The sequence below is a fragment of the Pelophylax lessonae genome (assembly GCF_965119305.1).
Source record: "Pelophylax lessonae genome assembly, chromosome: 3".
Taxonomy (NCBI): Eukaryota; Metazoa; Chordata; class Amphibia; order Anura; family Ranidae; genus Pelophylax; species Pelophylax lessonae.
Window position 1 is genome coordinate 308,071,754 of NC_138770.1, and position 13,386 is coordinate 308,085,139.

The window sequence follows — 13,386 nt, forward strand, 5'->3', positions numbered from 1 at the left end:
CTTATTATTGGCAAACAAGCTGAAGTCCATGATAGGGATTTTACTAAAACTGGAGCACACAAAATCTGGTGCAGATGTAAAAGTAACCAATCAGCTTCCAGGTTTTGTTAGAAGTTGATTGGTTTCTGTTCAAAAGTGCACCAGTTTTAGCAAATCCACCCCTATGTGTACAAGGCCAAAATGTCCTGTGACTTTTGGGGCTAACTAAACCCCTGTATTGACGCAAACTGTTAGACAGGCCAATTTGGTTGGTAAGCAGACTGGTTGGCAAATTGAACTGGGAATTTTATCTTTGTTTGTTTCATGTGCGTTGCCCTTCCATGTGTTCTTTGCTATGAAGGCCAGTTATAGGTGGGGGCAGAGGCCATTTTCTTTGTTGTATATGTGTACTGGTGAGTGGACATACTGGGTGCCTTTGCTGTAATACTATCAGCTGGGCTTCCATTATGCCCCCAATTACCTTTCAGGAGGGATGGGCCACCTCCAGGCTCACCTGCCCCCTATCTATCCATTAGCTTGCATGTGCTCCCACTGTGGAGACTCTTTAAAATTCATTAGAGTTAGGACTGCAGGTAACAGGGAGCCTTGACGTGGCCCTGCAGCTTTCACATGCGTTCGCAAATGTGTGCTAACTAAACCCCTGTATTGACGCAAACTGTTAGACAGGCCAATTTGGTTGGTAAGCAGACTGGTTGGCAAATTGAACTGGGAATTTTATCTTTGTTTGTTTCTAGTATCGATGGGCCTTTGTTTACTTCATTGGGTTTCCACAAATCTAGGAGAATGCAAAAGCTGATTGAAGCAGCTGAAATACCTCTGCCAGTGAATTCTGAATAATCTTAGAAACATCTCATCAGGCTGATGCCATAGGACATGTAAGGACCTCTACATAACCATTGCAGCATAATTTACAGCAGTAGCACTAAGCTGAAAAGTGCGTTTAAGGAATTATAAAAGCCAGGCTAGTTAACACTAAATGCCACCAAAAATTATATTCGTTTAAATTTTCAAGATGTTCCTCTAATAAACATAAGTTTTAAACCAGCTACTTTTCCTTTTTTAATTTAGGTTCTTGCAGTTGGGAGATATGTAAAAAAAAAAAAAGCAGTAAATTAAAAAAATCCATAATACAGTTAGTATGGATAATAATGCTTCTATACAACTAGCAGCTACCATGAAAAACAATTGGGGGGCCCTTATTTAACCTTTTTTGTTAAAAAAAAAAAAAAAAAAAAATCAGGGAAATATTTGGTTGATTTTCACGATTAAAAAAAACAAACATACATTTGAGATTTAAACTACCTGAAGACAGAGGATAGTGAACAAATATGGCTGGAGGGGGCAATGATCTCATGTCTTTGTAACATTGTTTTGGCCCAATTACTACTCCCAAAAAAAAAAAAACCCCTTACTTTATAATTTCTGAGAATTGTTATATTACAAATGATCACTTAACATACAGGGGAAGATTTACTAAAAAAAAAAAAAAAACTGATGCACATGGCATCTGTGCATAGTAACCAAACAGCATCTAACTTCAGCTTGTTCGATTTAGCTTTGACAATTAAAACTAGAAGCTGATTGGTTACTATGCACAGCTGCACTAGATTCTGTGTGCACAGTTTTTAGTAAATCTCCGACAGGAAAATTACAGTCTAAAAGATGCTGCTGTTAAACTTGAGAATCACTTGAAATAAGGACCAATCACCCCAAAATTGTACTGCATAAAAACGTTTTGTTTTACAAGTGAATGCTGCCATAAACAAGTGATTACAGCAAGCCTTAGGTTCAACCTTAGACAAATCTTAAAATATATATATATTTAAAAAACATCTACTGGGAAAAAAAAATCTAAAATGGACAAATCCCTTTAAAAAGATTATATATATATATATATATATATATATATATATAATGTGTGCTGTACCAGATAAAAACGTCTGCTACAATCACCTCCCCTTTCAACCAACAAGCAGTGGTAGCATGATATAGCCCACCCGAGCTTTCACAAGTGTCTAGTGCACAAATATGGAGAGATTTGAAGCATGTTGAGCATCTCTCAAAGGGTGGTGCACTCACAATGCCAGTTGAGAAGGGAACAGTCTTTTTTCCAAGTGGAATACCAGGGTATTGTTTAATATCAAACATGTAGACACTTAATTTTTTATTTGTGACATGAAAACAATACTATTTGACCAAGATTTCACTGAAAGTGGCAGATTACAAGTTTAGATATGGGGGTCATCTTTTAAAATAATATCCGCTGTGGCTAGTGAATGACCATATTGCATTAAAACAAATTTTGTGCATACAATGATCAGCATCAGTGTTAGCTTATGAATATATTGCTATATGAACACAAAAAAAAGAAAAATATACAAACATTAGAAGAACTCTGCATTAGCACCTTCACACCAAGACGAATCAGTCCAGTGTAAGTGCAGAGAGGTAGTAGATGACAAAAAACAGGCACAGGAGGATAGTGTCCATGAGCTGCCAAAAATTAGAACGTGTGAAGGACACCTCACCTGTGCCATATTACATTCCAGTAGTAGCTCATTTACATATCATCTTAGCTCCAGCTAAATAAATCACATTAACAGAGAATTAGGAAAGTGCCTATACTTAAATAACATGAGTACACAATAACAATGTTCAACACTTTGGACAAATCAATACTGTGGCTGGGTATACAATCAATTAGTACATTAGTGCAATACACGTGGAGACTGTCAGCTGCCCCAAAGGCCACTTAGTCTTTGTCAGTTTGTTATTTTTTTTTTTTAGTTCAACCAACAAGACTGGAAAAGGAAGGTCAGACCTTTCAGAATCATATTTCAACCATTGAATCCTTGTAGCTGTAGGGTGACGGCAGGACGATGCAACCTGTGTCTAGAAGTGTGCTGAAAAGCTTTAAGACTGAACAGTAAAAGTAATAGATAAACTGAGAGCAACCAGGATGAAGGCAAGTACCACGTGAGATAAAGTCACCTGGTGGGCTCTTGTGTGCTCTCTGCACTACACATTTTAACATGCCGAAATGAATACCATAATATGGTAACGAACTGGAACGTTCAGTATTGTTAAGCTCATAAAAGTCACAAGAGCGAAACAAATACACATTTTTTTGTAGAGGCAACACATATCCCTTTTTTTTTTTTTTTTTTTTGGATAAAAGAACAGAAGCAGTGCAGTACAAGTGTGACTGTTGTTTTGTCAATCTTGAAACTTGTTTATATAGGTGGACGACCTGGTTGCCTCCTCACCCCCTGAGGTGAGACACTTGATTTACCACCATTTTGGACAGGAACAGCAATATAACCAAGCCTACAGATCATTCCACCATTTGTTCCTAACAAGCCGTCCCCAAACCCCATGGAAATCCAACACATCCTTTATTCCAGAAAAATAATTTCAAATCTAGTGGAGTGTGACATACAGTTCCACAACAGGAGACGGGCCAAACAGCAAAGATGTGTGTGGCTAATGTACCCATCTTTGTCATAGTCAGGGAGCTTCATTCCAAAACTTTTATCGCAAGGATCTGCTCTATTTGACTTGTACTTGGAAAACAAAGTGCATGGTCATATGGATATAACCAAGTTACAAATATGCATTACTGGCTGATAAAGGGCCCAATGTTGGAATAAATGAAAGATGGGTTGTTACCAATAAAAGTTTTTTGGTTGAATAGATATGGTAACTGAAAGAATTCTGCTGTAGAACCCTAAGCTACTGTGGAACATAGCATCCAATAGTGGCCCAGGGATAAGGTGCATTTGTTTGGGTCTTCTATTTTGTTCCTTTCCTCCCTATTCAGGACAGTCCGTCTTTGTTTCCTGTATCGTCTCCTCCTCTTCAGGTTCTGAGTTGTAGGATTCAAGACTTTGTTTGGCCATTTGATCCCTCCTTGCCCGTAAGCGTTCACACTTTGGGCAGTGATCAGAGCAGAAGCAGCCTTTGTGATAGCAGGCTTTACATTCTGTTGGTGTGAAAGAAAAAAAGGGGTAAGACATGCAGAGTCTCCAATACAAAGAATTAAGAAGAAAATCTGAAGACCATATACAGCTTGTCTGCACTTCTGCAACTACCTTTGCTGTGGTCCACTCTGCTGATTGGGCAGAGGGCTTGGGAGACCAGTAAAGCCTTGTAAACATAGGCAACTTTTTTTCAACCCAGCTGAAAACTGCCTGGGAAAAAAAAAAAAAAGAACTCAGGTGGAGCTCGCTTTACTAACTATGCAATGTTAGTACAGCGATCTCCCCACTGAGCTATTGTGTTCTGACTGGGGACTAACCGCAGGCTGATGTGACCCCCCCCCAAGGAATATTGCAGAGATTTCCTCTCACTTCCTGTTTTGGCTATGGGACAGGACGTGAAAGAAAAGCTCTGCAATGGGACACGGATGGTGAAAAAAAAAAAATCTCATGGGATATAACACTCCCTCCAAAATGAAGGAAAAAAAAAATAAAGTTTTGCCTAAAGTTCTACTTTAAACTGTTAGTTCTTTATGTTACTCTGGACTGTAATTTGTATTTAGAATCGTTATGCCACTTTAAGTCTGAAATCAAACTTCTGTATCTGATAAATATAGCTAGTTTGCTATGTAACATACCTTCACATCTCCGGCATTTAGACAACTCAAAGGGAAAGATGACCTCATCACTCTGACAAAATTCACAAATGAAGCCTTTAGCTTGGCACAACTACAAGATAAAACAAGACAAGAATGCAATGAAGAAGAAAATAAAGCAAAGCATGGAATTAGTTGTAGCTGTAAGAAATATAGCATGTTTTTTGCCAACACCAATCCATGAACACGTTATTCTGCCTTGTATGATTTATATGCAGCAGTGACATCTTTTTATCTTTCAAAAAGTATTTCCCAGTGCTAAACCTTTCATCCAAATTCTAAATTGCTGCATTTGTACATCTCAAAGTTTCAAAAACCAGTCTTGTTATATATTTGCTATTAAAACTTAGTGGCATAATTTAAGTACATGTATGTGTCAGTGTTTGGGATATAGGGGTTGATTTCCTAAAACTGGAGAGTGCAAAATCTGGTGCAGCTCTGCATAGAAACCAATCCGCTTCCAAATTTTTTTGTAAAAGCTTAGTTGAACAAGCTGAAGTTAGAAGCGGGTTGGCTACCATGCACAGCTGCACTAAATTTTGGCCTCTAATGCAAAAGGATTCTTCAGTAAGGCCCCTTTCACACATGCTGTCCGTTCATCCATTTTTGCATTGGTAATGGATGTAAAAAAAAAAAAAAAAAAAACGGATGAAAAAGGAAGGAAAACGGATGAAAAAGGACGAAAAACGGATGAAAAACTGATACATGTTGACTTGACTGAACTGATGAATTGAACGGACTGTATGTGTGAAAGGGGCCTAAAGGTGTACTTTTGCATAAAAAAAAAAAACTACCCGAGCAGCTAGAAGTTTTTGTTTTACAAATGAATGGCAATTCTCACCATGCATTTATCCACATGTAAGGTTCCAAGCCTCACTAGCTCCTTCAATCGGGGTCCCAAATCCCCCTTTTTAATAGCAGTAAGGTCATTCAGGGAAAAGAGATGAAGGTCTTCAGTAAGGTGTCCAGGTACGCTGTCATATAATTCAAGTATGCTGTGGGAAAACATCCCATGGTTATAAATCAGATTTCATACTTAAACATTAAGAATGAGGTAAAGTACAAATGGATCGATACATTCTATATATTTTCAAAAGAAGAGCTCACTTTTTGGCCAGTCTGCAAGTTTTGAACATGTTCTTCAGATGTACCAGCTGGATTCTTAATAACTGTAAAATGAAATAAACAGGCTCCATTATACTGAACGTTATTGTATAAAAAAAAATGCATACTAAACTGTTCTAAACCAGACCATTTGTAGGTTCGTAGCAGTCGGATTCATTTGACACAGGACACCTACCCGGACTTGCTCCAGAGCTTTTACTTTGCGGTACATGGCACTATTTATATCGTGGAGGTTGAATAGAGGATCACTCCAAATTTTGGTGAGAAGATCCTTAGAAAAGTTACTGACATAATATTTGCTGAAGTCCCATTTCCTTAAAATGCGCCCCGGGATGACCGACTGAGCATTCTCATGACAGCACTGGCAAAAATACTTCCCCAAGTACTCACAGTAGCGTAGCCTTTTGATATAATCTAGAAAAAAATAAATAATGTCATACAGATATACAAAACAAAAGCGGTCATACATAGCAATTCTAAGACGGCAAATTCAATATGAGAACCAGTCAAAGCAACCTACTATTTACTGCTTCAATTGTTTCACAGGTTGATACAAACTGTTGATGGGAGGTTGCATTGATGTTTTTGAACATTCTGGGATCACAAACTGGTTGAAAGTTTCAGAAATTGGCAACATGAGGTTTGCACCAAAAAAAATGTCAAAGTTTCTTATATAAATTCAGAATGCAGTTCATGTTAAGAATGAACAGATGCTACTGAGGAGCCAAGGAAAATGTATTTCAAAAGAAAAAAAAACAAGAAAATAGTCTCTAAAGTTGAGTCAGCTGGCTTTAGATGCACTGGTTACCTGGGTTCCTTTTGGTCATTCCACAGAAACTAGATCCATGTACTGGAAATGCAGTAACTTTGTCTCTTTAAAACTCGTTATACCATGAAGCAACAGTCACATAGTAAAAGCAGTAAGCACTGCCTGTACTATGTACACTATATTACCTAAGGTATCGGGACACCTGCCTTTACACGCACATGAACTTTAATGGCATCCCAGTCTTAGTCCGTAGGGTCAATATTAGGTTTGCCTCCCACCCACACCGCAGCTATAACAGCTTAAAACACTTCTGGGAAGGCTGTCCACAAGGTTTAGGAGTGTGTCTATGGGAATGTTTGACCATTTTTCCAGAAGTGCATTTGTGAGGTCAGTCACTGATGTGGACGAGAAGGCCTGGCTCGCAGTCTCCGCTCTAATTTATCCCAAAGGTGTTCTATTGGGTTCAAGTGCAGGTCAGTCAAGTTCCTCCACCGCAAGCTTGCTCCTCCATGTCTGTTGCACTGGTCTAAATCTTTTGGTGGAGGGGGGGGATTATGGCTTGGGGTTGAGCTTGGCCCCTTAGTTCCAGTAAAAGGAACTCTTAAGGTGTCAGCATACCAAGACATTTTGGACAATTTCATTTTTTTTCGGGATGGCCCCTTCCTGTTCCAACATGACTGCGCACCAGTGCACAAAGCATGGTCCATAAAAACATGGATGAGCTAGTTTGGGGTCAAGGAACTTGACTGGCCTGCACAGAGTCCTGACCTTAACCTGATAGAACACCTTTAGGATAAATTAGAGCAGACACTGTGAGCCAGCCCTTCTTGTCAACATCAGTGCCTAACCTCACAAATGTGCTTCTGGAAGAATGGTCAAACATTCCAATTGACATACTGATAAAACCTTGTGGACAGCCTTCCCAGAAGAGTTGAAGCCAGACACACCCTAATTGCCCAGACCACATGCAAGGCAATTTCCTTTGGATGTTTAGGCCTGGGACACAGAGAAGGCAACACAAGGTCTTCATTCAAATGAAAATCAGAGACAACCTTTGGAAGGAAAGACGGACAGGGGAGTAGAACCACCTTGTCACTGTGAATCCACAGATAAGGTTAATGACAGGAGAACATTGCCAGTTCCGACACCCTGCGCGCAGAGGTGATAGCCACTAAAAAGGCCATCTTCCAGGACAGTGTAATCTCCCGAATATTTTCAAAGGGAGGTCTCTGTAGAGCTGAAAGCACCAAATTAAGATCCCAGGGCAGCAACAGGGCCCGCACTGGAGGAACTAAATGTCGGACACCCTGAAGAAAGGTACGCATCAGGGAGTGTGTGGCCAAAGGTCGTTGGAAGAAGGCCGCCAAAGCCAACACCTGGCCATTAATGGTACTCAAGGCCAATTTCTGTTCAACCCCTCATAGAAGGAAGGTCAAGATCCCAGCCACCGAGAAGGAACAAGGAAGAACCCAAAGAGCTCACACCACGCAATGTACTGCTTCCACGTACGATGTTAGATCTTCCTAGAGGTAGATTTCCTAGCTTTCAACAGTGTAGGAATCACCTACTCAGATAAACAGCCAAGCCGTCAAAGCCAGCGACTGTAAAGCAGAATGAAAGATCGGTCCTTCGCACGGCATATCCTCCCTGAGAGGAAGCTGCCAAGGAACATCAGCGACCAGCCGCACCAGATCGGCATACCAAGCCTGACGATGACTGGAATAACTTCTGCCTCGATCCTGCGTAGAAGTCTGGGCAGAAGCTTGAGAGGAGGGAAGGCGTAAATCAGACGATACTGACCCCACGGGGCCACCAGTGCGTCTGTGGCGTCCACCAGAGGATCCCTTGACCGAGCCACAAACCTCTGCACCTTTCTGTTGAGCCGAGACGCCAACAGATCCACCTCGGGGGGTGCCCCACCAGAGACACAGCTGATGAAACACCTTCGGATGAAGGGACCACTCCCCTTGGTCCAACGCCTGCTGGCTGAGGTAACCTGCCTGCCAATTTTCCACCCTGGGAATGTGTACGGCTGAGAGGGGTGCAACGAACCGTTCTGGCCACCTTAGAATGCCTGCTACCTCCAGAGCCAACAGGACTCTTCTTGTGCCCCCTTGGTGATTGAATGCGCATTGGACAACCCTGAAGAGGAGCCATTCAATGATCCAGACACAGTATGATTGCTCGAAGTTCCAAGACATTGATCGGGAGTCTGGACTTTTCCAGCGTCCAAATCCCCTGAGCAGAATGCTTTCCGAGGACGCATCCCCAACTGTACATGCTGGCATCCGTGGTGACCACTGTTCAATACAAGGGGAGGAAGGATTTGCCAGCCAAAGCGCTGGAGAACGAAGCCCCCATATCATGGACTCTTTTGTTCTCATACTCAGCTGGATCTAATTGTCCAGAGACTGCGGAGTCCTGTCCCATTTTGTCAGAATTTCCACTTGCAGGGACCTTGTATGGAACTGGGCAAACGGCACCGCCTCAAAAGGTAGACACCATTAGGCCCAGCACCCGCATGCAAGTCCGGAGGGATGACCATTTGTTGGACAGCAGGAGGCAAATTGCAGCCTGCAATTTCTGGAGTTTATCCATAATAAGGAGCAGTCTGGCTAAGGCCAAGTCCAGATAGTCCTTGTGGACGGAACAAGAGCAGACTTCTGAAAATTCTGAATCCAGCTGAACTCCCGCAGAGTTCATATTGTAATCTCCAGCTTCTCCACCAGAGCAGAGGGAGACTCTACTCGCAAAAGGAGATCATTCCAAGTAGCCCAGTACAGCGATCCCCGTTGGCGTATCAAGGCTAGCACCGGAGCCAGCACTTTTGTGAAGACCGAGGAGCAGATGTGAGACCAAAGGGTAATGCTACAACCTGATAATTCTCCTCTCCCACAGCAAAGCGGAGAAAAAATGCAGGTGACTGGCACATATTGGAATGTGTGAACGTAGGCATCCTGGATATTAATAGGAAGTGAGGAAATCCCCCTGACGCTGGGATGCCACCACCGTTTGAATGGACTTCATTCTGAACTTCTGCACCCACACAAAGCAGTTTAGCGCCTTGAGGTCCAGGATTGGATGCACTTTGCCTTCCTTCCTGACAACTGTGAACAGGTTCGAGTACAAACCCTGAAAACGTTCCGAGGTCGGAACGGGGACAATCACCCCTTGAAGAAACAGGTCTTGTACCACCCCAAACAGGCCCTGTAAGTGGTCTGGGGACAGGCGCAAGTTCGAAGGAAAAAACCTTGCCGGTGGACGAGAGCGAAACTCGATCTTGTAGCCGGACTGAATGACTTTGTGGACCCACTTGTCTTGCACCCTGGAAGTCCACGGGTCCAGAAACCAGTGAAGAGGTCCCCCTACCCCTGATACGCGTAAGGGCGCGCCTTCATGCAGAAGAGCCTTGTCCACGGGTCTGGAGAAGCCTGAACTTGGCTTGCGAGGCCAAGTTCGTCGGATCCTCCAGAAGAAGCCCTGAAAGGCTTCGAGCCCTTGTCAGTCGACCCTGAGGAATGAAAAAAATTCTTATGAGCTGAGAAAGAAGGCCCACATCTATAACGAGGTTCCTTGCCCTTTGTAGCCTGTGGAAAAAAAGTACTCTTCTCCCCTTTGAGACCTTTAATGATGTTATCCGGGGTAGCTCCAAATAGGCACTCCTTAAAAAGGATGATCAGTCAAGGCCTTTTTTGAAGTCAGATCCATAGACCAGCACTTGAGCCAAAAGACACGCCGAAGGACCACTGCCAAAACAGAGGAGGAAAGCCATCAGGGTAGCTGCATTCAAAGAGGAATCACAGATAAACTACAGCCCCTGGATCAGCTCTGCAAAGGCAGGGGGAGCTACACCCCCTCCAAATCATGCCGTAAAAGCTTAGCCCACTCAGTCAGAGTTTGCGACACCAGGGCAATGGTGAATACTGGTCTTAGTGCCGAACCAGCCAGAGTGTACATATTGCGGGCCACGGCCACCGCCTTCCGGTCAGCCGGATCCTTAAAGGCAAGGGACTCTTTAACCAGAATCATGGTTGCCTTGTTTAATCTGGAAACCGGAGGGTCCACCACCAGTGGCACAGTCCACCACCAAGTGGCTTGTGAGTGCCAAAGGGGACCGGTGCCTCCGTCGCAGCTTCAGCTGCGTCCTCCATCTTCAGGGTCTCATGCACAGATACAATCAGTGCATCCACCAGTGCCTTTTTCGTGCAGGCGTGGAGGAATCAACCTCACTATGTGAGGATTCCGGACACTTCGTTGCAGACCCATCAGGGTGACCCATGTCCGCGGTGGCCAAATCAGATTCAGGATCTGATGAGAGGAGCTGAGGTCTGCCCACGCTCGCTGGCCAGACTGGGAGGACCACTGGATCTAGATTATTCAGCCCGTTGCCCAGTCCGGCAGTTGATTGTAGATCTCAGGAAAAATCCAGGAGAACAAAAATTGCCAAGATCAAAGATCCCAGCAAGGAACTAGGTCCTTACTCCTGACTAGAAGAAAAAAAAAAGTGGCTATAGCAGAGAGAGGGAGTAAACCCCCTGGGACTGCCCATGGGTGTAGCCAGAATTATTTTCTGCCTAGTGTCCTACTCCTGTAGGGGGCAGTATAACCCAATTGTTATGGAGATCAGGAGCTGTATCCGTCAGTGAACGAAAGAGAAACACTGATTTTACTTTTCTGTTAAAGGTTTATCTATACTTTAAATTAAAACCAAGCTCAAAACAAACATCTAAATACACAGGAGACACTCAAATGGGAGCAGTTTTGCCTGCCATATGATTTATATTTCTGTTCCTGAGATTTCCACAGCTCTACTTCTTAGCATAACCTTGTCTGGCAGGGCAGAAGACCTGATTTTTCGCTTCTACAGCTCAAAGACACTTACAGGTCTTGTCCTGCCCCCAGCCTGTGACTGGACAGTGAAAAGAGAAGCAGCAGACTGATGAGCTCATCTCAAAACTGACTGGTTTTCTGTGCTTCCCCCTCTCCAGATCGAAACTCTACTATACAGGCTGATAACCAATAAAATTCAGGTGCTTGTTTTAAACAAAGTCATGAATACAGAGCTTTATTATTGTGCGTGTTTCATATCTGCCTGGAGTTCATCTTTAAAAGCGTCAGGCATAGCTAAAACCTTAATCCCATTCAATAACTTACCAGGTTCAATCTTAATACCACATCCAGCACATCTGTAATTCTGCTTTGTAACGGCTACCTTCTTCCTGTAACAAAATTTGAAGCATTTGATAAATGTCATAGGACAAAATCTCAGTCTGTCCAAAAAAATATCTGTATTCTTATAACATACGTTGGAGCTGTGTGTATGTTGAAGATGATCTGTGGTCTTGGTGGGGCCCATTCCAAGTTTCCTCGAACCCGAATCCGCAGCTTGTAAATGTCCGCATGTTCTCCATCATCTGGAGAGATTGGCATGGAATCTGGGATTGGCAGGAGCTAGAAGAGATAACATTACACAATGGATGAGAAATACATGTACGAGGACAGTGGAGTGCAAGCAGTGTTTCACACTTCTGCTGTAGCTGGGCTTACTTTATCCTGAGCAGCTGAATATCATAAAATGCCACCATTGGATTAGAAGATTAAATAACAGTTATTCAATGCAAATGTTAAGCCCAGATATAATGCACAAAGCTACTAGTTACATGGCTCTCTGGCCAGTTAGTGGTATGCCATGCACCTCCTACACTTCCACACTTTTCACATACCAACTTGAGTTTTCTAGCAAGTCGTTTTCTCTTAAGCTTTTTATATGATTGTCGTAATGTCCAGAAACCAATAAATGAATGCTGAAATAAGAGTATGAGGATCAGAATTTACATCATTTGTGCTGAGCTCTAATACAGCCTCCATCACTCATCAGAACTGTGAAGCTTGCATTGGAACATCTATATTATATAAACACACACACAATATTATATATATATATATATATATATATATATATATATATATATATATATATATATATATATACATACACACACACACACACACACACACACACACATATATACATACATGGATAACATTTTTTAAATTTTTTTTTTTATATCTGGCATCATTCACTACACCAATAACATAGGATAAGAATTAGTTGCTTACAGATACATCTTCCTTATGTTTAGGTGTACAGAATGCAAAATGTAACTAAGAAATGCAAATACTTGAATAATAACATTTTACCTCTTGGAGATAAACATATTATTATTAGCTGCCACATGCACAGTAGTAATACCAGGGCCCCTTTCACACAAAGGGTCCAATGAGATCCATCTATCAGTTTTCCAGGCTGACCTGATTGGGCAGTCTATTTACCCCTATAGACAGGCCTACCTCCAGTCTGAAGGAAGGGGATCCTTCCTCCATCTAGGTGGTTCAGATCAGAGGGAGGGCAGATGGATGTAAATGGACAGCAGAGTCTGTTTACTCCCATCTGCCCCCCTAGAGTAAAGCCGCCTTGATGAAGGACAGAGGATCCTCCCCTCAGTTTCTGCAGAGTGGACACAGACCTGTCATCCGCCCGCTCTGCTCTGATCAGCGGACAGATCCCCTGCTGCTCAAAACAGAGCCTACCCCATGCAAAACAATGGCTAAGTGGTTTGCACTTCCGGCTAGCAGCACTAGGAAGGATTGGTTTGAATTCCAAACATGGCACTACCTGCCTGGAGTTTGCATGTTCTCTCTGTGCCTGCATGGGTTTCCTCTGAGTTCTCCAGTTTCCTCTCAGGTTAATTGGCTCCTGACTAAATTGGCCCTAGTATGTGTAGATATGCTTTTAAATATATGCAATGTTGTGCAAACTCACTTGTGTATATATTGTACAACATAAATCTCAAATGAT

General features: G+C 42.5%; 1 protein-coding gene across 4 annotated transcripts in view; it reads right to left on the reverse strand.

The window, feature by feature from the left end:
- Positions 1-3,530: 3,530 nt before the first annotated feature.
- The window catches only part of RUBCN (rubicon autophagy regulator), an 80,793-nt gene continuing 70,937 nt past the window's right edge, over positions 3,531-13,386 (reverse strand). For all 4 annotated transcript variants that reach the window (XM_082252143.1, XM_082252144.1, XM_082252146.1 and 1 more), the window contains 7 exons: positions 11,833-11,978; positions 11,682-11,746; positions 5,934-6,172; positions 5,741-5,802; positions 5,475-5,628; positions 4,616-4,706; positions 3,531-3,982 (listed from right to left, as the gene is read on the reverse strand). In XM_082252143.1, coding sequence (XP_082108269.1) covers positions 3,813-3,982; positions 4,616-4,706; positions 5,475-5,628; positions 5,741-5,802; positions 5,934-6,172; positions 11,682-11,746; positions 11,833-11,978 — 927 coding nt within the window. In that variant the 3' untranslated portion in view covers positions 3,531-3,812. The remainder of the gene's footprint in view (positions 3,983-4,615; positions 4,707-5,474; positions 5,629-5,740; positions 5,803-5,933; positions 6,173-11,681; positions 11,747-11,832; positions 11,979-13,386) is intronic.